Source organism: Monodon monoceros, unplaced genomic scaffold (assembly GCF_005190385.1).
Source record: "Monodon monoceros isolate NGI ecotype Baffin Bay Population unplaced genomic scaffold, NGI_Narwhal_1 Super_Scaffold_10, whole genome shotgun sequence".
NCBI classification, from domain to species: Eukaryota; Metazoa; Chordata; class Mammalia; order Artiodactyla; family Monodontidae; genus Monodon; species Monodon monoceros.
Window position 1 is genome coordinate 32987150 of NW_021703766.1, and position 22821 is coordinate 33009970.

Genomic DNA, 22821 nt, shown 5'->3' on the forward strand with positions numbered 1-22821 from the left:
GAAGCATCTTCAACGGCTGCCGAGTACTCCGTAGTCTAGCTATACCAGACATTGATCAGGGTCCTGCACCCTTAAGCTTCTCAAGTGTAGCCACGTTGTGAACAATGTTGCCTGTGGTCTTACAGCTAATCTTGGGCATCCTTGTGATCATGTCCTCAGAAAGATGTCCTAGCAATAGAATTGCCAGGTAGAAGAAAAACATCAAGGCTTTTGAAGAAATAAGCACACGTGGATTGAACCCCACATGTGGATTGACTCACAACCTGTGTGTGATTGTTTAGGGTCAGGGGGCTGAGGAAGAACCAAAGCAAGAGAAGTCAGTGGTCTGAGGAGGGGTCTGAGCACATACCAGGCCAAAGCACCCTCAGATGTGAACATGGGGAAGGGGGCTTAGAAAGCAGTGGGGCCCCTGAGTGTCAGAGGACAGCGGAGAGGCTAGCCCCAATCCCCCTATATTAAGAGGTGGAGAAACAGGCCAGAGAGACACCACCCAGAAAGGTGGCGACCTCCAGTTCTGGAGTCTTTCCAACAGAGCCCTGTGCTTTCTGTAAAGCGAGCCCTGCTGGGGAAGAGCAGGCTGCACCTCGGTGTGGGAGTGTGGACTGGTCGTATCCAACCTGCCAAGCAGAGCCAGGGAGAGATGGTGGGTATGAGCCGGGGTCACAGATATACAGTGGCTATAATCAGCATGAGCGCCTGTGATGTGCCAGGCGCTGGTCCAGGCGTTTGGGTCTGTGATGACAAAGTGAGTGAAGGTAGGAGCTATGGCTGTGCAAGAGATTCCAGCTCTCGCTCACACAGAAAGCAGTTTATGTGAGCCTTCATCCACATGCAAATCCTTCCCGGATTTTGCTGAAAAAACGTCTTTGCCACAGTGGCAGAGTCTAGGGTAGTGGTTCTCAAACACACACAAAGAGTGTACAAGACTCACTTGGTGGGGGGAGGGGGAGGGGTTCAAAGTGCAGATTCCAGGGCCCCATGCTGAGAGTATGATTCTGTAGCTTTAGGTGGGGCACTTGAGCCTGCATTATTTCTTTTTTTTTTAAGTGACGGATGTGTCAGCCCCATCACATATTTTTTAAAGTCTTTATTGAATTTGTTATAATATTGCTTCTGTTTTAGGTTTTAGTTTCTTGGCCGCGAGGCACGTGAGATCTTAGCTCCCCGACCAGGAATCGAACCCGCACGCCCGCCTGCATTGGAAGGCGAAGTTTTGACCGCTGGACGGCCAGGAAAGTCCCTGAGCCTGCATCCTGAAGGGTCCCAGATGACTCAGATGCAGGTGGGCCACAGATCACTCTTTAGGAAACACTGATGAGAGTGTGGTTGATTTTCATACGGAGACCCTGACAACTTTAGCTGTAGTAAAGTTAGTAGATATTAGGCTCACCCTGACAGTCTTTTCCCACACCCTGTTCCCACCCCGCCCCCAGAAAAGCATGTTTCTAATGAAGGGAGAAATGCATACCAGTTTAGGGGCTCGACATCAGGATCCCATGATTTACCTACTTTCTTCTCATAAAGCTAGGGATTAGTACTCCATTCTTCAGCAGATCCCTGAGAGAAGCGCTCACACCCGACCTTACGGCATTCACCCAGCAGATGGCACTAACTCATTCTAAATACCATTTGTAAAAGGAGACAAAGCTCAAGATAGATGGAGAGACAGAGAAAGGGCAAGACAGACAGACAGTGAGAGGACAGTCACAGGCAGAAACGTCCTGAAGTGACACAGAGGGAGCTTAAACCCTCCTGGATGTAATTTGTAATCTGGTGTGCAGCCTTGACTCATTGCCACACTTGTTTTCAAAAATCACCTGCTGCTTCCCAAACCTGGGATCTGGCTGCATAGCCTATTATCACCACAAGATGGCGATGCTGTGCCAGGAGGACCAGAAACACAGGAAAATCTGTGTCTTAAAAGGCAATATGAGGGCTTGAGAATATGTCTTGAAAATAAGATCATGGAGGGAGAAGAGAGGGGGAACGAGACATGTTGATTAGATTTGCAGCCTGTCTCTCAGAGTTCACGATTATGCTATTACCACGACAGCTGCTGCCACCAGCGGCTGCCATGACTGAGGGGTTACCACGTACCAGGCTGTGATAAGCACTCTACATACATACACGGTTTCATTTCAAGTTCATCAAACCTTATGAGGGAAGTTCCACGATGTCTCCACTTCTGAGAGGAAGCATTATGTGGGACACCAGAGGCTGGGACCTCTTGTATTTTCTCAAAAGAAATGGGGACAGTGATCTAATTCTGGCCACATCAACAATAGTGAATGGGGTGACTTATATGCATAAAAGGCTGAGGGTTTCTTCTTTCACTGAGCAGATATTTGAGTGCCTACTCATGCCTGGCCCTGTTCAAGGTGCTAAGGAAAGAGAACTGAAGGAACTAGAGAAAAATCCCTGCTTCTAGTGCAAAGAGACCACAGTAAACCACCAGGTTCCAGGAGGGGTGCCATGGAGAAATTGAAGAACCCCAGGGCCAGAAAGTGCCTGCAGGGGCATTTTAGAGGATGTTGGTGGTGAGCTGGAGCTAGTCCCACCGACCCTCAGAACCAACTGTTTAATTTTCAAGAATTCTGTGAGCCCGGTCTTAAACACATCCATTATTAATGTTAAATTATATGAACTTACAATTGTTATATTTAAAAGTTATCATTAAATAAGTCATATTTAAAACTTATTCCTTCCTAATTATTTTACATTTTACAATTATCCAATGAGAAGCACACTTCTTCCGTAAAGGACCGGATAGTAAATATTTTAGGCTGTGCGGAGCATACAGTTTCTGTCATTAACTACTCAACTCTGCCCTTGTATCTTGAAAGCAGCCACAGATATGTAATATGAATGGGCGTGACTGTCTTTCAGTAAAACGTTATCTACAAAAACAGGCAAACAGGCGGTGGGCTGGGTTTGGTCCCCCAGCCGTAGCCAGCAGCCCCCGGTCTGTACTCAGCTATTCCCGTCTGTCGTATCTGGTTGGTGGATATGCTATATATTGATACTTGTGTGCTAATCCTAGCTACATCTCTTCCCGGTGCCACCTTCAGGGATGTCACACTGGCAGCTTGCAGTCAGCCGCTGTGAAAGTATTTACATCTCAAAATTGGCAAACGCTGCAGATCAGGGCTTTTTTTTCTCCCTGGAGAGCTGGCTGTTAAACATTTACCAGCACACCAGCGGCTAATGTGGTCTGAGAAGGCCTCTCTGGGGACGTGAACTCTGCACGGGAACCTGAAACTGCACTTAAGTCTTTCTGTCCTGCAGCTGCCCATCCCACCCACCAGAGGTAACATACAGAACATAGCTTGGAAACAGATCTGAACAAAACAGTCTAAAGTTCGCAGACATGGCCAGAAAGAGTAAAACACACACTTGTTTAAAACGTAGAGATTCCAGTATCATAACCCCACCACGACACACTCCACGGAGCAGCCTTGCTTGTCTGTATTCAGCCATGTAGGACGCACAGCTAAGAAGCCATGCATCATGCCCCAAGGCCTGGCCTCATTTATTCCACAGGCTGGTGAGACTCTGCCTGCTGTCAAATGGGATTCAATAGGTACAACCTCGGAGGTCACATTCAACGTCTCACAAAGTAGGGAGGGGTGGCAGAGAGGGACTCAGGAGGCCTCCCTGGGGAAGTCAATTTCAATCCAACTCTTCAAACCTGAGTTCAGACTGCTTTGGGAAAGGCAGTATTTGAAACAGACCTGGGTGTTATTTGTAAGGGGATGGTCTGATGTATAAAATTTAAGAGTTTTCATAAACTCCTAGCAAAGGGATTAGGTCAAAGCAGTGGATGCAACTTGCAAATTTCTGTGGCGCTTTTGTAATGGAGGTCACTGCTGGGTAAATTACTCTACCTTTATGATGTCCAGTGCAGTCTTCACTCACCTAATTACTTCAATGAGACCTCAAACTACTCCCTCTTCCAATAAAATTCAGCATTGCGCAACTGCCCTCCAAAAGTCGCAACTTGCACAAACCTGACTGTCCACAGTTCAGTGTAAAGACTGCCCCCCAAAACACTGAGCCCCTTCCTAAGAGCTTTCCCACCTTCTTACCTAATCAGCCTGGTGGGTTTTCTTTTCTGTTTATGACATCTAAGTTTCTACACACCTTGGAATATTTCCTGAACAGGATAGCATCTTCATTATGCCCCTTGAAGGCTATCTTCATTCAAGCCCTCTTCAGAAGTAGTGACATTCACCCTGTTTCCAAATCCTTTCTCTGGCCTCTAGAATACATCCCACATAGATTTCCAAGGCTCTTTCTCAATAGTCTGGGCCATGAGCTTTACAACAGATTTTCTACTTCCCCTTTGGAGCCTGTCCAAGTCCATAGTCCTCTTTATCAGAGCAGAAGTTCCACCAGGGAACGACAGGTGGATTATGTTTCCCTCAGAAAACTCCATTCCCCCTGACAAGTGTCCCCCGAACCCGGCTGCATGTTGGACTAATGAAAGGAGCTGTGAAAAATGCCACGTGCCTGTGGCCCCGTTGTCACCGAGCAGGACCCTGTGGAACCTTCCTGGGACAGATGCCTCCCCTATATCCTCTTCTCTAGCTCCTCTCTGAAGCACCTCGGTAATAGTATCTGATGCTCATTTCCTGAGTTTTTCAGATGCTAAAACCACCACCGAATGGAGGAAATTTACTACTTGGTGATCAGTAGCCCCCAGACCTTCTGGCACCTATGGATTGATGACGTTAACCCCTGTGACAACACCTTGTTACCTCACCATCAACCAATCAGAATTGTGCATGAGCTGATCACATACCCTGGGACCCTCCCCCCTCACCTGGCCTTTAAAAGTGTTTGCCGAAACTCTTTGAGGAGTTGGGGGCTTTGGGGGCACGAGCCACCAGCTCTCCTTGCATGGCCCTGCAATAAACCTTTCTCTGCTCTGAACTCTGTTTCAGTATGTTTGGCCTCACCGTGCATCAGGCACAGGAACTTGCGTTTCGTAGCACCATCTGCAGACTCCAGTGGGTTCGGATGGGCACAGGCATGAGTTATCTTAAAAGCCTCCATCCGTGAATTCAGTGCGCGGCCAGGATTGAGAACTGCTGCTGTAGGCAGCACAGCCCTTCTCAGGAAAGTGAGGGACAAGAGGCCTCAGCAAGTCAGGAAAGGAGCAGGGAGCCAGGACCCAGGAGAAGAGGCCTAGAGAGGCCATGGTCCTCTGCCAATCGGGTAGCCTGCCTCCAGCAAGGTCTGGCTTTGACTGTCCACATCCACAGGTGGACACAAGCGTATAAACTATCACTGTCTCACTGACACACCCACAAAGAGAAAGAATGGATCTATGAAAAATCATGAAAACCCTTGAGTCTGAACAAAGGAAAATCTGAGTGATGTTAAAATGGCAAAGTTTCATTATCACCAATGTGTCATTCAGCTATGCATTTCTGAAACAGGAAAGTTCTTGAAGGTTCTATATTCACACGAATATTGCCAACTCAGACCATTCTGGCTTTCTTACCTTGGCATAACAAGTGACTTAAAATCCAAGTAGTAATTCCTGTAGAAGGCTTGTTATATCAGTTACCTAAAAGAAGGTAAAAGTTTCGGTCCTTATAGCATCATGTAATCATGCCTCTGGATTATACAGAAAAGTAAACTGTTTAACTGCCTCCTCGGCAGCTGTGAGGGACCAGGACACACTATTCTATAGTGTGTCAACAGTTTTGTGCCCACGTTTAGAGATGAACAACTTCTGGCTGGATTAAAGACTGGTGGATCAGAGCTTGGAGGTACTAGGTTATTTCAAGAAACTACAAGGAGTCATGATGTCAGGAGGTGACCCAGAGGCCACTGGCATATCTCCCAGAACAGGAAAAGTCTGTAAGGTTTTCTAAAACAATTGTGATGATGGCAGAGACTTGAGGAAGACACAGGTGTGCCCGGTACAGCATTTTCCTAAAGCAGTCTTCTTTCCCGGCAGCACTGCAAAAACTTATGAAGTTGTACTCAATTCTAGTCTTCCCATAACCCAAAACCCTTCCCCAAAGAAATCAAGGAAAAGGAACCATACAAATTTAATTTTAATGATACAGAAATAGTATATAGTACATTTCTTTCCACAGCTGCACTTCAATCTCTAAAAAATTTAACAAAATTAAGGCTAAATCAGAGCAATCTGATAGTAAAGGGATATTTTATGTGGTTTTATTTTTAAAAGAATGTCTTCATAAATATAGAATGTTCATCAGGCCAAAAAAAAAATATGTTGAACGAGATACCAAATATGGGAAATGCAATACAAAATGTGCTCCTTTATACCAATTTCCTAATAACCACGACTTCCCTGGGAGGTTCCAAATGGGATTTTTTTTTTTTAATGAATGTTTCTGACAGGATACTATGACTTTCTGAAGTACTATAGGCCATTTTAGAAAATAAAACCAAGGACAGTTGAGTCTCCAACACAATCTCTATTGAAAAAATGAAAAGCAAAAGTGGACAGGGTTTAAAAGTGCAGGAGAATTCCATCTGAGACTGCGATGCCCCCAAGGATGATCCCACCATACCTGGCCTTTCCCCCAACCTGTGTTATAGAAAGACTTTAAAATACAGTGAAAATACAGTGAAAATAACTGGCATCACTGACAAGACAGAGAGTCAGGAAAGCAAAGTGACCTGCTCCAAATACTGATGTTTATTGTGAACAGGAAGAAGGAATGTCCTTCTTTCCCCCTTTTTCATTATCCTTGGCCATATTTGCTGGTTAGCTTTTTACCACCACTTTCTGACTCAAGAAAGACCCTTCGGCTGTTCCAGGATTTAGGGTAAGATGAAGAGTCTTTTTTCCTCTCTTTCCCCTCCAATGAAGCTTCTGAAAGGAAACTAGACAATGCAGTGCTGACTCCCTGCAGGAAGCCTCGCTCTCTGCGGTCCCAGTCTCTGAGCAGCGACATAAGCCTGCGAGCAGAGAACCCACCTTCACAGGCTGGGTACCACACTTGGCGGCCTTCCCTCCTCCACCACCCCAACTCGCCTTGGGAAATTCCAGTATCGTTTTCACTGAAGGAGAATTGTGGGTGTGTTAACATCACTGACCCCTAGAAAAGGTAGTTTTATTCCTTCATTATAAGCCTTAGAGTCCCCCTGCTTTAACAAGGGCAGTTTGCGGCCAGAATCTTCTCGTACAGGGTTAACGTTTCCATTATAAAGTATCAGCTAGTTTGCTTACATTTTTTTCCTTTAACTTCGCATAAGAATTTTGTTTTTCCATTTCTTTGGTTCCCAGAGCCTCAATTTCCCCTAAAGAAATTAAATGGAATGCAAATAGCCAGGTAAATCGCACCCAATACCCTCTTTAAGTCTTAAGTGTGTTCCAAAGATGGCTAAAACCTCCAGGAAACAGCGGGCTGAGGCACAGATCCTAAAATGCATTTCTTATATAAATTCACATGTAAACACAGAGAAACAATATGACAAACATACAATTACCCACGTGAATGTAGAGTAATTAACACATCTTTCAGTTCAGTGCTTCTCAAATCTGGCTGATCATCAGGGTCACCTGGTTGGGCCTTTGACATTTCCTAGACCCCATCTGTGAGGAGTCAGATCCAGCATGCATAGCCAGGGACCCAGAAATTTCTTTTTTTCCTATAAAATTCAACAGTCCCACCCTCTTGCTATATAGAGGAGGACACTAAGGCCCAGAGAAGTCAAGACGTTGCCCAAGACTAACAGAGCAAGCGACAGAGAAAGGGCTAGCACCAGCTCTCTTGTGCCCTTGTCCACCACTTTTTCTGTCACACCTCACTGCGTCCCAGAGCTTTCCCCCGACTTGGTACCCTTACACTTAGGCTAAGCAGCCTTTAGTAGACATTCTGTTGTTAGAAGTAGGTGGTAAGCTGCCTGAGGGCAGGGACCATGTCTCATGTTCCTTCTGACACAATCCTAGGTTATAAGTGTCTAAGAAATACTTGTTGGCAGGCAGTCCCTCAGCTAAGGCCTCATTCTGTATTTTCCACTCACATCTCTGCCTGCGATCATCCACATAGATGCAAAATCATCTAGCTGGATATCGAGATCCACCTGAGGAGGGCAGTAACGCCTCTGAATTTATGATGGTGCCATGTTCACACAACAGGAATTTGAATGACTATGCAAGTTTCATAAGGATTACCATGTCTTCCCCTTGTTCCTGAATTATGTGAATTATGAAAAAATAATAATAATATTAAATGAATCCATGGGATAGAAAGAAGTTATTTACCTATAACATTTGGCAAATATGAATTATAAAGATCCTCAACTAGTCCAGGGAGATAATCCTTAGCAACTGTAACAACTATATTTTATTGAGTTTTGTTACTGTTTCTCTTGGTTTGCAATGTGTATCCCTAGTCTTATAAAACATTCTTTTGTGGATGGAGTCAAACTCCTTCATAAAGCTGAGAGCGAGGGACTGAACACATTACGGCATGGTTGCTCTCCCTCCCCACCCCACATGTATAAACTCTCACGCACAAACACACACACACTTACACGTGTGTACTTAATGGAGGTGGGGGAACATGACTTGTTTTATAAATAAGATGATTCTACTATATTGCCATCTTGATTGTAGATATGATACGGAAGAAAGGATAACAAAAACATTTGAAAAGCCAACAGGAAAATATTAAAGAAAATTTAAGGCTGAAAAGTAAATAAATCAACAGGCACATGGGCCACTGGTGCCACACAGCCCAGCCCTGCCTGTGACCACCTGACACACGGGCCTCTGCTGGACCAGGAACAAGACAGGACTGCGGGGGGGCAGGGAGGACACCCAGGGCCGGAAAGGACCCCGCTTCCCCAGGAACCACCACAGCAGGCCCTGCCTCCCTTTACTGGGTACTCCCTCCCCAGCTAATGCTAAAAGAACTGTCAGCATTCTTCAGCTAATGCTTGAAGAGTCTGTCCTTAGAAATCATTTACGGATGAGGCCCCTCACACTTGAAAGCGCCTCCACCCGCTCGGGACACGGCACAGGCACCCTCACAAGTCCTCTTCAAGTCTTCCGCCGCGAGGGGCCGGGCACGACAGAGCTTCCTCAACTTGTACTTTGTTGTAATTTTTACAGGAAAGGCACTGTCTTCTCTTTTTTAACTGTTAAGTCCAGTCCTACCCAGATATAGAGTCCTAGTCACTCCTCCAGACAGCCTTTTCAAATCACATTGACAAGCTCCTTCATCCATTTCCTCCCCAGCACGCACTGATTACGCGGTGACTGGACTTCCGGAAGGTCAGGACTGGGTGGGACCGCAGACATCCTGTGTCCCATGCTCCTCACCTGCCCCGGGGTGACAGGGTGGGGTCACCCCCGCCCCCCGATCTAGGAACCATCTCACCCCCCACCCAGGCACTGAGCAAAACTTCACGCACAAGTTGCGAACTTCTTCATTCCAAAACTGAAAAAATCACGAGATGAAAGAACTTTTTGTACCTTATTATGATTTATAAAGCTAATAAATATTAGGAAAATGGAATGACAGAACCAAAAAGTAAACATGACTTGAAAAAGAAACAATTGCAGGGTTTGCAAGGATTCTTTCCCTTTTTTTGGACATTCAATGCTTTATGAAGTCATATGCTAGACACACGACAGCCTCTGCCTTTCCGCGCGGTTGGGAAGTCATTCCAGAGAGACGATGACGCCATACAACACGTCCCACGGCACTTACATTTACAGCCTATGCTTCTAGTCTACAACAGAGACACACTACGGATATTAGCTACAAAAACATTCATCTTCTACTTATCTAATCAGGAGGAAGGCAAAGCTGCTGCTAACATTTCAATAAAATATCTGATTCGTAATGGTCATTATCTCAAGGAAAATCAGATGGAATTTAATGCGGGTACTGATCTAAGTTCTGGACAGTCTTATCTAAAATAGTAGAGGTTTAGATATCCAATACATCTCTTCAGGGAAATTTTAATGAGTGATTCTATATGCCAAATTAATTTTCTTATGAACCATATATATTTGTGTAGGAATATATTTATCACCCCAACGCTTTAATAAAACTTACTGTGCCCTGTTGCATACAATAGAGAGCCTTAAAAAAAAAGCTGTTAGCTGACAGTTACTACTATGAATGTAGAGCTTCAATTGCTGTATACGCTAATCCTCCAGGAAAACTACATCCAAAATGGACATTTTATGACAAAATCACTCATTTATATCAAAACCAGAACAAATAGAAAACACCACTAAGGGAATTTAAATACTTTTCTGACCACTATTGCAGAAACACAGAAACTCAGCAGATTTCAGACATGCAGGAATCAGCACTATACAGGGAAGAATTAACAAATCAAACTCAGTACAACTTTAATAACTGGATTGAAAGTAGACTCTTAATAAAACCAAAATATATCCTCCTCAAGGCAACCATCAGCTACAAAGGAAAAATGATTTCATATCCTTGGTCCATAAAGAAGACACATTTATTTACATTCTTAATGGACTAAAAGAGGTTTTAAACTGTCACAATTAAAATTTTATGCTTCCAAAAATATCTTATGATCAATGCACTTAACTTAAAGCTTCAGGTATTAATAACTTCATTTAGGCATCTTAAAAAACCAACACAAACATACTTTCTAGAGTGCAAAATGCTTCTTATTAAATACTTTAGTAACACAAAAGCAATTTGTTTTTAAACGCAGGAATCTTCTTCTGAAGGATCATCACCACAAAGACATCCATTGCCGGCAATGGACGTTGAACAAATCTGCCAGCTCGCGTGAAATGCAACATTAAAATTGTGCATTGGGTTTCTGCACCTGTCCAGATGACCCCGTTTATTTGTACAAACTCATTGTTGGACTCTGGTACATGCACATGTATGCATCACAAAGAAGTCTTCGTGCACAGCCTTGGATTCTTCTGGAGTCCAAGGAATGCAGATCTTCTAGAGACATTTTCAAGTACTCTCCTACTTCTGGGCATGGGGTAACCTGAGGAATGTTGAAGCCATTCTGACCACCTATGGAAAAGAGGAAGAGCTGTATTTAGGGCAGTCAAGTTCTAAACCCTTTTGCTGTCCTGCCCCACCAAAGTAATTTTACAATTCCATAATTTAGTTAAGGCTAATTCCCAGGACCTGAAAGACCTTATTTTACTTCTGATTTCTAGAAGTTAAATCCTCTTGTTAACTCCTGACAGTCTCATTTCTTGGTTTCTGAAAGGATTCCGGGACCAACAGCGAATACTATTGATAAAAGGACACATATCCTGAGCAAAGTCCAAAACCTACTTCCCAGGCTTCTCTGTGTATTCAATCAGGGAATAATGTTACATACACATACACACACACACTCAACTCTTCACATTCCCAAATCCCTTCCCAGATGCAAGCACCCCTCCCTGTATGCTTTACCATGAGCCTGTCCAGTTTAGGGCAGATCTAGTAAAATGAATACCATTTTATCCCGCTAAATTTAAAATATGTATTTGTGTGATTCTCGCAAGGTTTTGTTCTACATTTCGTTAGACTGAATGAAGATGCTATGAGGCGTGGTCTTAGGGATTCCAGGAAAGGCTTTAGCCTCCCAGTGGCTTTTCTAAAATTGCCTGGAACCCTTGTGCTTTTGAGTTACATGGCTAAATGCAAATTTTAACTGGGGTAAGGACCTGTTTACAGTTGGGGCTGTGCTATATCCCTCAACCGTCTGAGAGCTGAGAAAACGTTGAGAACCCTTGGGGTACAGCTTGGGCATCTGATCAAGAGGCTGCCACAAGGTGGCGTCCTAGGTCACCAGAGGGCCACACCAGAAGACTCGGGGTCTGGAGCGTGAGAGTGACTAAAGGAAAAACGGGGTATCAGAAAACTGGAGGTACGTGTAAGTCATACTTCACAACCTGGCCTAGGACCAGTCCTAATCTGTAAACTCTATACAGGCAGGGGTACAGCTGTTTTGACAACTGTTTCGTTTTTGAAACCTACTAGAGCCCCAGGCACTTCACACGCACTCATTAGGTATTTGTTAAATAATGACTAAACATCCTAGAAAGCAGCCTAGAAGGTGCAGTATATTCCCCACTTAAGGAAGACACATTACACACAGAATAAGCTTATTTTTCCAAAGGAGACATTTACTTCTATTCTTAGCTTTGTCATCTAGAAGACAACAGAAAAAACATAAGCACTGAGGTCAGAAAGACTGAATTAAATACAAGCTCTGAGACCTTAGGCACCTTAAATCTCAGCTTTAGTAAGAGAAAAATAGGAATCATTCCTATCTTGCAAGGATTTAGGTATAATGACGTAAGGTACCTCCCTGACAGTTTGGCACGTAGGTATTTAGGAAATGGTGACTATGGTACAGAAAATAAGAGAAGGTGAAAGTCAAAGACGACAAAGCTGAAAATAAAACCTTTCAGCCCTAAAGAAAGAAATTTCCGGTTCATGTTTTTTCTTTTTTTTTTAAAAGACTCTATGCATGTCAAAATATCACAACAATATTATCCCTTCGTTTAGTAGCAGGGCTGTTAATGCATTTCAAGATTTCGGACTACGTCACCAAGATATTCCTGAACGGCTTTTCTCAACACTATTTTATTACTCAGACCAGGCTAGCCCACTATGGTTATCCCACTACAAACTCAAATGTCGCCACATGTAGAAAAGGTCTGGAAAGTACCATCCCGATCAGCCATGCTGTCAAAGAAGAGCCAGGCAGAGTCGTCTTTCCCGTACTTCACAAAAGCGACATAGTGGCTTGTTTCTATGCAGAGGACAGCAAATAACTCCATCTTCTGACGGGGGATGCAGCCGTGTCTCCAATCCCAGTCAGGTAAATCTTTGGGAAGTGACACTGGGTTATATTTATGATTCAGCCTCTTGGGATGAAGGTGGACCTGAAAGGGAACATGAAGAGAATGCCATTAAGAAGCCAAACTCAATGTTTGACGGGAATGAATGCCACTTACTCTAATTGAATACATCCTCACAAAGAGAAACTGAGTACTTGACAGAAGTCCATCAAATCAGCAGAGGAGGCATAAACAATACCATTTAATTATGGAATTTTTAAAGTTAATTATGATTCTGAAAACTTTTCAAAACCTGAAATCTGTTTAAACTACAAATGATTCACTGTTTATTAAGAGAATATCCATTAAATGAAGTCAAACTTACTTGAGTGTTGCAGGTTTTACAAAACTGCTTGATTTTTCCAGCTGAGATGTCAGGGTCATCGTAGCATTCTCTACACTCATACATTGCGAGCCCTCCACATATCCGGCACTGCCTAGGGGCTGAAAACGTTGGGGGTGGTGGGGAGTTAAGGGGTCTTTAAAAATGCATTCTTTCATTAAAAAGATTAAAAAGAAAAGTTAAGCTTTAAAAAGGATAATGCTCATGGACTCAGTGAAGTCCACCCCTCCCCATCCCCATCAACTTACTGGATTTTCTTGGATTCAGCATATCTTTAAAAACATTTTCTCTGACCAAATGACAATTTTTTAAAAATAATATATTCTAGAGTGTTTCCCCCATAATAAAATTTCTATTGATGAATATGCAAAGATACAAGAGAGTATAAATAAGAAAACCGAAAGCATCTACAATTTCAGTTAGCAAGAGACAACCACTGTCAATACAACTGTGAATTTTCTCAGATTTTATATCTGCACACTCATATAACTCGGCGCACGTGTGTGTGTGTGTGTGTGTGTAGCTCCTCTTATAGAAAATATCAGCATACTCTCCTTTTCACTTATCATTACATCATGACCACTTTCATATAACATTGGTCTTCAAAAACATGAATTTTAATGGCAGTAGTTTTGTTGTAGAGATACACCATAATTCACTTAACTACTCTCATTAACATATAGAGTGCTTCTAATTTCTTACTCATAAACAATTTACATATGAAATATTGATTTACATGTCTGATTATTTTTTCAGAATAAATTTTTTTTTTTTTTTTTTTGCGGTACGCGGGCCTCTCACTGTTGTGGCCTCTCCCGTTGCGGAGCACAGGCTCCGAACGTGCAGGCTCAGTGGCCATGGCTCACGGGCCCAGCCGCTTCGCGGCATGTGGGATCTTCCCAGACCGGGGCACGAACCCGTGTCCCCTGCATCGGCAGGCGGACTCTCAGCCACTGCGCCACCAGGGAAGCCCCCAGAATAAATTTTAGTGTAGTATTTCCAGGCTCTTCAGATACCAAACTGTCCTTTAGGAAACTCGTATCCTGTTAGACTCACATTCACAATTAACGTGAATGACCTGACAGACTATTTCTGAAAAACAAACAAAAAAATCTTATACTTACTGTCTTCAAGTAAATCTGTTATATTTAATTCCAGAGAAGGAAAAATTTTTTTAAATAGTTTAAAGTCTTTTCCAAATCGAGGCATCTGAATAATCAGACATGATGGTGCCTAAAAAAAAAAAAAAAAAGATACATAATTTTAGAATCAAAACGCTGAAAAAAAATTTCCCTGAAATAGTTGATTGTCAAACCAAGCAGTGGTTCCGCCATAACATGGATGGCTACTCCGTGTTCACAAATGGGATCCACATGTGAAATGGACTGTGAAGGCAGAGCACCACGGAGCCACAAGCCTCAAGTAGTCCAAGATCTATGGACACGTGGACACGGAAGTCAGGCAGTTCAACAACCTTGGGTCTCAAATAATATGATGACCATGCAGAGTCATCTACTTTGGGTTTATATTTTGAAAAGGCTTTGGAAAAACCTGAAGGACACTATTCCTTATATTTCAACAAATAAATAATGGTAGCTGTTAAGGTTTTACCAGAACATCCCTTCAGAGATGGATACAATGAAAATGAACCACAAGCATGTACTACTAAGATCATGAAGATACTCAGTAAACAGTAAAAGAAAAGTAATTTAAATCACTTGTTCATTTACAGTAAGTAATTTTGTTTTTTATTGAAGGAGGAAAAGTAAACATTTTTTTTGATATATTTGGATAATATGCTTGGGTAAAACTTTTAATTGGGTAAAATGTTAAGCTGGGTGAAAGGACAACAACAACGAAAAAACACAAATCTTCTTTGCTTTAAGCTACTTAAAAGTTTTCAAGTTACAAATTAGAATGATATTTTCTATGGCACCAAAAATCTAAAAAGTTCAATCAATTCTAAGGTATTTTCTACATGGACAAAGTTGAAGCATGGCATATTTTTTAAAAATTTGTGTTTTGTTAACAATTTGTGCTCCTAACTCTTCTCAGTGGGTTAAAAGTAATAGTTATAGAAGCTATAGTTGTCTGGAGAACCCTAATGACTTGCATAAAAAATACAATAAGTAATTATCACTAACCTCAGCAAATTTCAGGTTGCTGTTGATAAAAGACCATTCTAATAATTGCTGAATTGTAGGAACTCCAACTTTCTCATTTTTTTCCATAAAAATCTGATAGAAGTAACAATCTTGAACTTTCTGGCCTGCTGATCTAAAAATATGCAGAAAAAAGCCAGATAATTTATTTATGAAATGCATCAAAAAGTGAAGTGGTTCCAGAGGCATTTGAGAACAGAAAAACTGTTGAGAACAGAAACCGATGGTGCAACTCTGACCATAAAACCAATGGTGCAACTCTGACACTCAGAACAACAGGGGCAGAGACAATCATTTAGATAAAATAATTAAATGTACTTATGCATAAGACCTTGCAAATGATTTCTTGTTTAAGTTCTCATATTGAAAAGCTGCCTTACTGATTAGAAGAAAAATAATGCAATAACATCCACAGTCAAGAAGCACTGTGTGAACAATAAAAACCAGAAGCTAACATCACTTGGTTCAACTTAACCACCGAAGCTAGAAAGGAGCAAACTGCATTTCATGCTTGAAACAGGAAAGTTAATTTGTACATGCCTGAATGGGACAGACCCTAAGAGACCTTCCAGATGCAACTTTTCATTTCTAAAATAAAGGCCCTGAGATCTGGGGAAGGATAATCCTTCCCAGTAACTCAAAATCAGAGCCAGGTATAAAACCCAGGTGTCCTAACAACTGCTTACTATTCTTTGCAGTAAAGCATGCTGTCTCTTTAGATGGTCACTCACTTATTCAACAAACACCAAGTTAGGGCCCACTATATGCCAATCACAGTGTTACCCTTATATTGAACATTTTCCCTTCTAAATATTTTACTTCAGAATGCATGAAAATTCAAGACTAACTCTACTAAAAGAATCAATAATCTTTCAATTTACTATTTACCCTTTTTAGCAGAATTTCTGCATATAGAATCAGACTGTTTACAATTAGATTTATAAGTACAGTTCAAGATTTTGAGGGAAAAATATTAACATAGTTTTCACAATAAAATCTCAGCTATTGAGAGGCCCACCTCAGAAACCCTCAGTTTCCCAAAGCAACTTATAGCCTGAAATAAACACAACTTATTTGGTAACAAAGCAAAGACTCTTGAGAAGCTACAACGAAAAAAGAAAAAAATGATAACCAAAAAACCTGAAGGTTATGCTGTACCAATATTTTAATTGGTTACTGATGACAATAAAAGGCCAGCATTTTTCTGGCCAAAAAGCAAAAAAGCATTACCAAAAAAAGCCATTAAAAAAAGCCAAAAAGCATTAAAAAAAATTAATAGGTAAGAGAAAAAATAAGACTGGAAACTAAGAAAGCAGAAAGTAGTAGAGGTCAGTAGTTGCAAAAATTAGAAATAATACTAGTGATGGGGGAGGGGGATGGTGGTTGGAGGGAGCATGGAGTGGCAAACACGAGAGATGGGAACCAGAAATGAGGATGTAATACCAAAAGCTTTGGGATACTGGGACAGAAAAACTGGAGGCGGTGAGGGGGGCAGCAACCACTCAAACCTCATACTAAAGTTTTAGAAGGCTAATATCCTAGGGTAATTAGCTGGGCATTAAGACACACATATAAAAGAATCACAACAAAACTGGTGCTGTTGTACAAACCCATGAAATTTACATTGCTGTTTATCACCAAAAACATCTAAGAGCAGAAGGGTACAAATGTTGTGTTAACCTTAAAAGAAAACAGACGTCTACAGAGAAGATGAAAGTATCCATGGGTTTGCATAATATTGGTCTATCTACCTTTGTAACAGAGACCATAATGGGTAGTCAACTAAAACTTTTTACAGATTCTGGATTATCTAGTACTATGGAATACAGCATATCCATGTAATAAGAATCGCCAGTTCTATTGTTCTATAATGAGAGGTACTCAGTAATACAACCTGAATATTCCCTTGTATCTGCTTCCTGATGCTGATCTTGTTCCGTTATTCTTCTTGTAATGCTTTACCTCCATCCATTAGCCTCTCGCATTAGTGGCTATGACTTTAGCTTCACCTTAGCACCCCATACACAGTCATTATTATTACTACTACCATCGTTGTTACTGTTTTTAAGTATGAAGGCTTGACTTACCCACATTTACCAATTTCTTGCTTGGCTTTCTTGTTTCTTGCATACCACTCCTTTATTCTAAATTCAGTTTTATGTTATTAAAGTACACCCTGTCATAAGTCTCTGACTGGTAATTTAGTCTTGGTTCTTCCAGCTCAGGAATTTTGTGCATCTTTATTCTTAGAAATTAAGTCTGTCAAAAATTCCAAAAAATCTTCAGCTATTATCTCTTGAAATATTGCTTCTTCCCTATTCTCTCTAGTGTCTCCTCCTACAATGACAATTAGAATTTGTCTTCCATGTCTCTTATCTCCTCTCTCTTGTTTTCTAACTCTTTATCGCTTTGGGCTACATTCTGGGTAATTTCTTCAGATCTATCTTTCAAGTAAGCAATTCTCTCTTTAGCTGTGCATACTGCATTCAGTGAGGTACCCTCTCCCAGCCATATATACATATATGGCTATATATATATAACTACATATATAGTTTTTTATTCTATTTTGGGGAGTTTTATTTTTGTTTATTTTTCTTTGTTATCAAATCTGCATTTATCCTCCACAGGTATCTAAGTTCTTCTTTTTTCTCTTAAGCTATTTAAGAATATTCATATTAAGAATATCATTTTAGAATAGTCTCTTTTAGACTACTTTACTATTTCAAGGTTTTAAGGTACTCATCCTCCTATTTGTTGCACCAGCTGACGCTCCCTCAGTCAGGAAGACAGGCTCATGGAGGGGAAGAATGACACTTGGGAAAAAACTGCTAACTTTTAAAGTATTTTTTTTTTAATCTTTTTATAATCTTCAAACTAGTGATTCTCAATATGAAGAGGCTGCTGAATGGGGAGGAGAGGCAGAGCTTCCCAGGGCCCTCTTCAAACTCCACAAGACCTTCAGACACTGAGACATATTCCTATATGTGACTGACCCTTCTTCACCCACTCTGAGAATCACTGCAGTATTCATCCTATGTAACACACCAGGAGCGTATTACAACCCAAGGTGTGTTGGGCTATGCAAAAAAAGAATGAAAACTGTTTTAATCATCTGAAATTTATCTCTTCAAGATGAAAAACAGAAGTGATTTTTTTCCTCCCAAATTGCCTGGCAGATTTCCTACATCATGTATTCAATATATATTTCCTTCCTCCTTTGTGCTTGAAGGTCGACTTATAAAATACTGAAATACCACATATAGTTAATTCTATATCTGGGCTTTCTATTCAATTCTATCTATCCAATTTGTAATTGTATGCCAGTATCACACGGTTTTAAATGTCTGTTGTTTTGTCTTTATAGCTTATAATAGAGTTCTTAAGAAAAAAAAACTGCAATGTTTTCACCCATTTCATCTTGTAGAGAATTCTAAAATCATTTTACTAAGTTCCAAAGGAGAAAAAAAACGTTAAGATCTTGATTATGTACAAGTTATTTTGTAAACATTAACATCCTTAAGTTATTTAATCTTCCTACCTGGAACACAATCTTTCTCATTAATTAGTTAAATCACCTTTTAGCTCTGTGCAAGTCTTCTTTAAAAACCTATCTCAGTAAAATTGATTTCTTAGCATTTTATACTTTCATGAAGTATGAAATTATCTCTTTTTCATATTTGCTAGTGGGGATACCAGAATATGACTGATTTCTCCATGGTTTTTTCCTGCATGGTCAAATTACAAATTCTTGCGTTAATACTAGTAGTTTCTAAACAATTCTCTAGGATTTTCTGGGTATACATATAGCTATGACCTTATTTGAATAGATAATAAATATATCCTATCTTATTTCATTAGCTAGAACTTCCAAAATAATATCAAACTATAACTTCAGTACTGTCCACCCTTCCCTCCATCCTTCTTACTCATCAATTTGACACTGGCATCAAAGAACATCACTTAAGACACTGAGATGAGTAAGAATACTTGTCCGTGATTAGGTTTTAGGGAAGTAAATAGTATATAAGCAAGATTTTTCAACAAAGAAACCCAGACTAAAATGTAAAAAGGCCCAGCATTCAATCTGGAAAGTTCATCAATTTAGAACATCTCACTAAGAACTTCACTGTGTTAGATTCAAGGCTTTCATTGAAGATGGGGGGAAAAAAGACCAAGTTATAAAACTGAGAACAAGAGAGCTAATTTAGGGCTAAATTAATTCTTTGACTAATGGGTAGTCAAAAACAGTGCTCCCACGGTGTTTGATTGAGTTTGAATAATATTCTCTTAAAAGGATTCATTAATTTAAATTACAAAAATATTTACAGGGCTTCCCTGGTGGCGCAGTGGTTGAGAGTCCGCCTGCCGATGCAGGGGACACGGGTTCGTGCCCCGGTACGGGAAGATCCCACATGCGGTGGAGCGGCTGGGCCCGTGAGCCATGGCCACTGGGCCTGAGTGTCCAGAGCCTGCGCTCCGCAACGGGAGAGGCCACAACAGTGAGAGGCCCGCATACCGCGAAAAAATATATATATATATATTTATATACAGTTTTATAAGAAAACGATTTGCAATAGTGCTTATTACTGGGGTTAAAATTAAAAGCACAAATTTACACTGGATTTGTTCCTCAAGTTAAGTATGATACTATGGCAAAGATAATGATTTAAATTAATTTGCATTGCAGGAACCTAACATATTGAGATCCCTAAATAAATACAATATTAAGTAATCATTAAGGAAATCATTTCTAGTGAATGATGGCAGTGGAAATGAGGACTATTTTTTCCAATGCTTCTGTAACAGTTTAAAATTACCTTATCTTTAACAATGGTTCTACCCTTAAAATATGATGAAACAGAATATTCAAGAATTCTTCAGGATCTAGGAGAAAATAAAAAATCAAATAAGTCACAGACAGGATTTTTAAATCATTCTATCTTTTCTTCATAACAGTCATATTCCTATACAGAATTCAATTTCATAATCAATATTATTTCCATTAAAAGCATAGTTCTCAAGTTTTCCTAACAAACTACAAAGGATATTTAAATGATATGATAAAGTATTACGTGACAATTTTGTTACAACTTTATTATATTTCAAAGGGTATAATAATTCACATATAGGGAAATAATTTTAATTTCTTTGGGAGGGGCTTAAGATAAGTGTAATAAAACCTGATGTATGATCTTATCTTTCCTGTTATTTAAATAATTATCAAGTCTGTAACTATTATAGCTAGTATGCTGTTAATACAGTCAAAGTCAGGAGTTGAATCTCTGAGTAAATTCATTAGCTATGAATAGATTAAAACACTGTCTCTGACCATAAACTTAATCCTAATCAGCCATTTGTAACTCCCTTTATAACAAGGAAAGCTAAGTGAGAAATGTGGATGACTCAGTGCAGCACTTCACCCCTGAAAAGAAAACAACTCCAAATATCATCGCTGGACGGAAAGCTCTCCTTATTTATTCATAATATACTACAACCAGCCAGCTTCTTAAAGGGGTTCATTATTCCATATATCACTCACTTTTAGAAGAGAGAAAGCATTTACAAAAAGAAAATTGTACATCACATAGAAAAAAATTGTATTTTAAAATATAATCCCCAAAACTACACAGATATAACATTTCAGCCAACTATTTAGCATTTATGCTTTCAAGTTATTTTTAATGCCTATCCTATAAATTAAAACAGTCACCTTGGGCTTCCCTGGTGGCGCAGTGGTTGAGAATCTGCCTGCTAATGCAGGGGACACGGGTTCGAGCCCTGGTCTGGGAGGATCCCACATGCCGTGGAGCAACTAGGCCCGTTAGCCACAACTACTGAGCCTGCGCGTCTGGAGCCTGTGCTCCGCAACAAGAGAGGCCGCGATAGTGAGAGGCCCGCGCACCGCGATGAAGAGTGGCCCCCGCTTGCCACGACTAGAGAAAGCCCTCGCACAGAAACGAAGACCCAACACAGCAAAAATAAATTAATTAATTAATAAACTCCTACCCCCAACATCTTCTTTAAAAAAAAAAAAAAAAGTCACCTTTTTCCTCAGAGGTAAATCCTGATGCAGCCTCAACTTTTTCAAGTATTTTCCTCAGTTTCATAATCTTTGTTGCACATACGTATCCATATCTATGTTAGTAAAAAACTATTAATATTAGCAAATATATTAAATTAATATAACACATTTTTTATTGAAGGACAGTTGGCTTACAATGAACATAACACATTTTGATAACCAAATATTTCTTATGTAACTCCAGTGTGTCATAAATTAGTAAGCTTAATAAGTATTTCAGAAAATACAATTATAAGCTTCTTCTTGAGGTTTGAAAATTTTTAAATCTATAATCAGAATTATCTCAGACACTATGATAACCTAAAAATAACTATCATATACTAATAAAAGAAAAAAATATTTTTCATTTATGATGACTTTTTTAATACTTAAGGAATTAAAACATGTACTTTACAAAACAGGATATACAATTTTGAGAGAGAATCCTTTTAATGTTGTACTAAAGGATGAAATAGCTACCAAGGGGGATGGAAAAGGGCAGTGATAAGAAACTGAAATTCTAAAATCTGCAATCAAACCAGTCATCATAACTATGACACTTTCTCTTATCTTTCTCTGAATACAGGATACATTCAATAAGCTTCCTGTCAATCCTTGACAAAATTCTAATTCTAAAAATGGCTTCAGAAGACAGCTTAGAGGCCACCATGGGCTTCATAAGAGCAAGTCAGAACCACCTAATCTTATATCCATTTTTCATATCGGCTATCCACTCACTCATTAGCTCTTTGCAGCCAACATATATTGAGCATCTACCACTTACATAGTAATCTAACCTTTCAGTCACTGGGAATACAAAAATGAATAAGGTGAAAAAACAGGGTCTCTGCCTGCGAGAAGCTTGAAATGGAGAAAGCACGCGTTTCAGTACCAAGTAAAACCAGTCAGCTATAATCTAGATATGACTGCTGCAGACACAGGGAATCTTGATCAAAACAGGGCATCTGACAAGCTTCTTGCTGTGGACAGGGTGACAAAGTCTGACGAACCATGATTCTTGACTGGTTGGACAACAGTATTCAAAGAACGTTTATTAACGGACTTATGGTGTTTTGGAAGGAAAGAAGGAAGTGGTAACATGCCTTAGAATTTTGGATTTAATCTGTCTTGTTCTAGTATCAATCACTTGGGGGGAAAATAGACAGTATGTTTAAATTTTGCATTTGTACAAATACAATACAAAATAACTGATGTAAAACTCAAGATTCATAATTATCTTAAGGGGGTAAAAACTACAGTTATTTTCATCATTACAGAATTCAAAGAAAACAAAAGATACAAGTGGGAAATTTATTCACCTATAATATACTTTCCTAGTCATGTTATATAGTAGGTCATTCCAAATGCTCATTATATTTCAGTGTTCTGCATTTTGGGGTCAAAATCT

The 22821-nt window shown here is 40.2% G+C and overlaps 1 protein-coding gene across 5 annotated transcripts in view; it reads right to left on the reverse strand.

Moving 5' to 3' along the window:
* Positions 1–6298: 6298 nt before the first annotated feature.
* Positions 6299–22821, reverse strand: part of CYLD (CYLD lysine 63 deubiquitinase) — a 61489-nt gene continuing 44966 nt past the window's right edge. For 3 of the 5 annotated variants that reach the window (XM_029240159.1, XM_029240166.1, XM_029240163.1), the window contains 7 exons: positions 21396–21487; positions 20170–20236; positions 15335–15467; positions 14315–14423; positions 13173–13291; positions 12676–12892; positions 10452–11018 (listed from right to left, as the gene is read on the reverse strand). In XM_029240159.1, the coding sequence (XP_029095992.1) occupies positions 10834–11018; positions 12676–12892; positions 13173–13291; positions 14315–14423; positions 15335–15467; positions 20170–20236; positions 21396–21487 (922 nt within the window). In that variant the 3' untranslated portion in view covers positions 10452–10833. Of the gene's footprint in view, positions 11019–12675; positions 12893–13172; positions 13292–14314; positions 14424–15334; positions 15468–20169; positions 20237–21395; positions 21488–22821 lie in introns of all 5 variants that reach the window. The other 2 variants (XM_029240157.1, XM_029240169.1) reach the window with 1 other exon arrangement.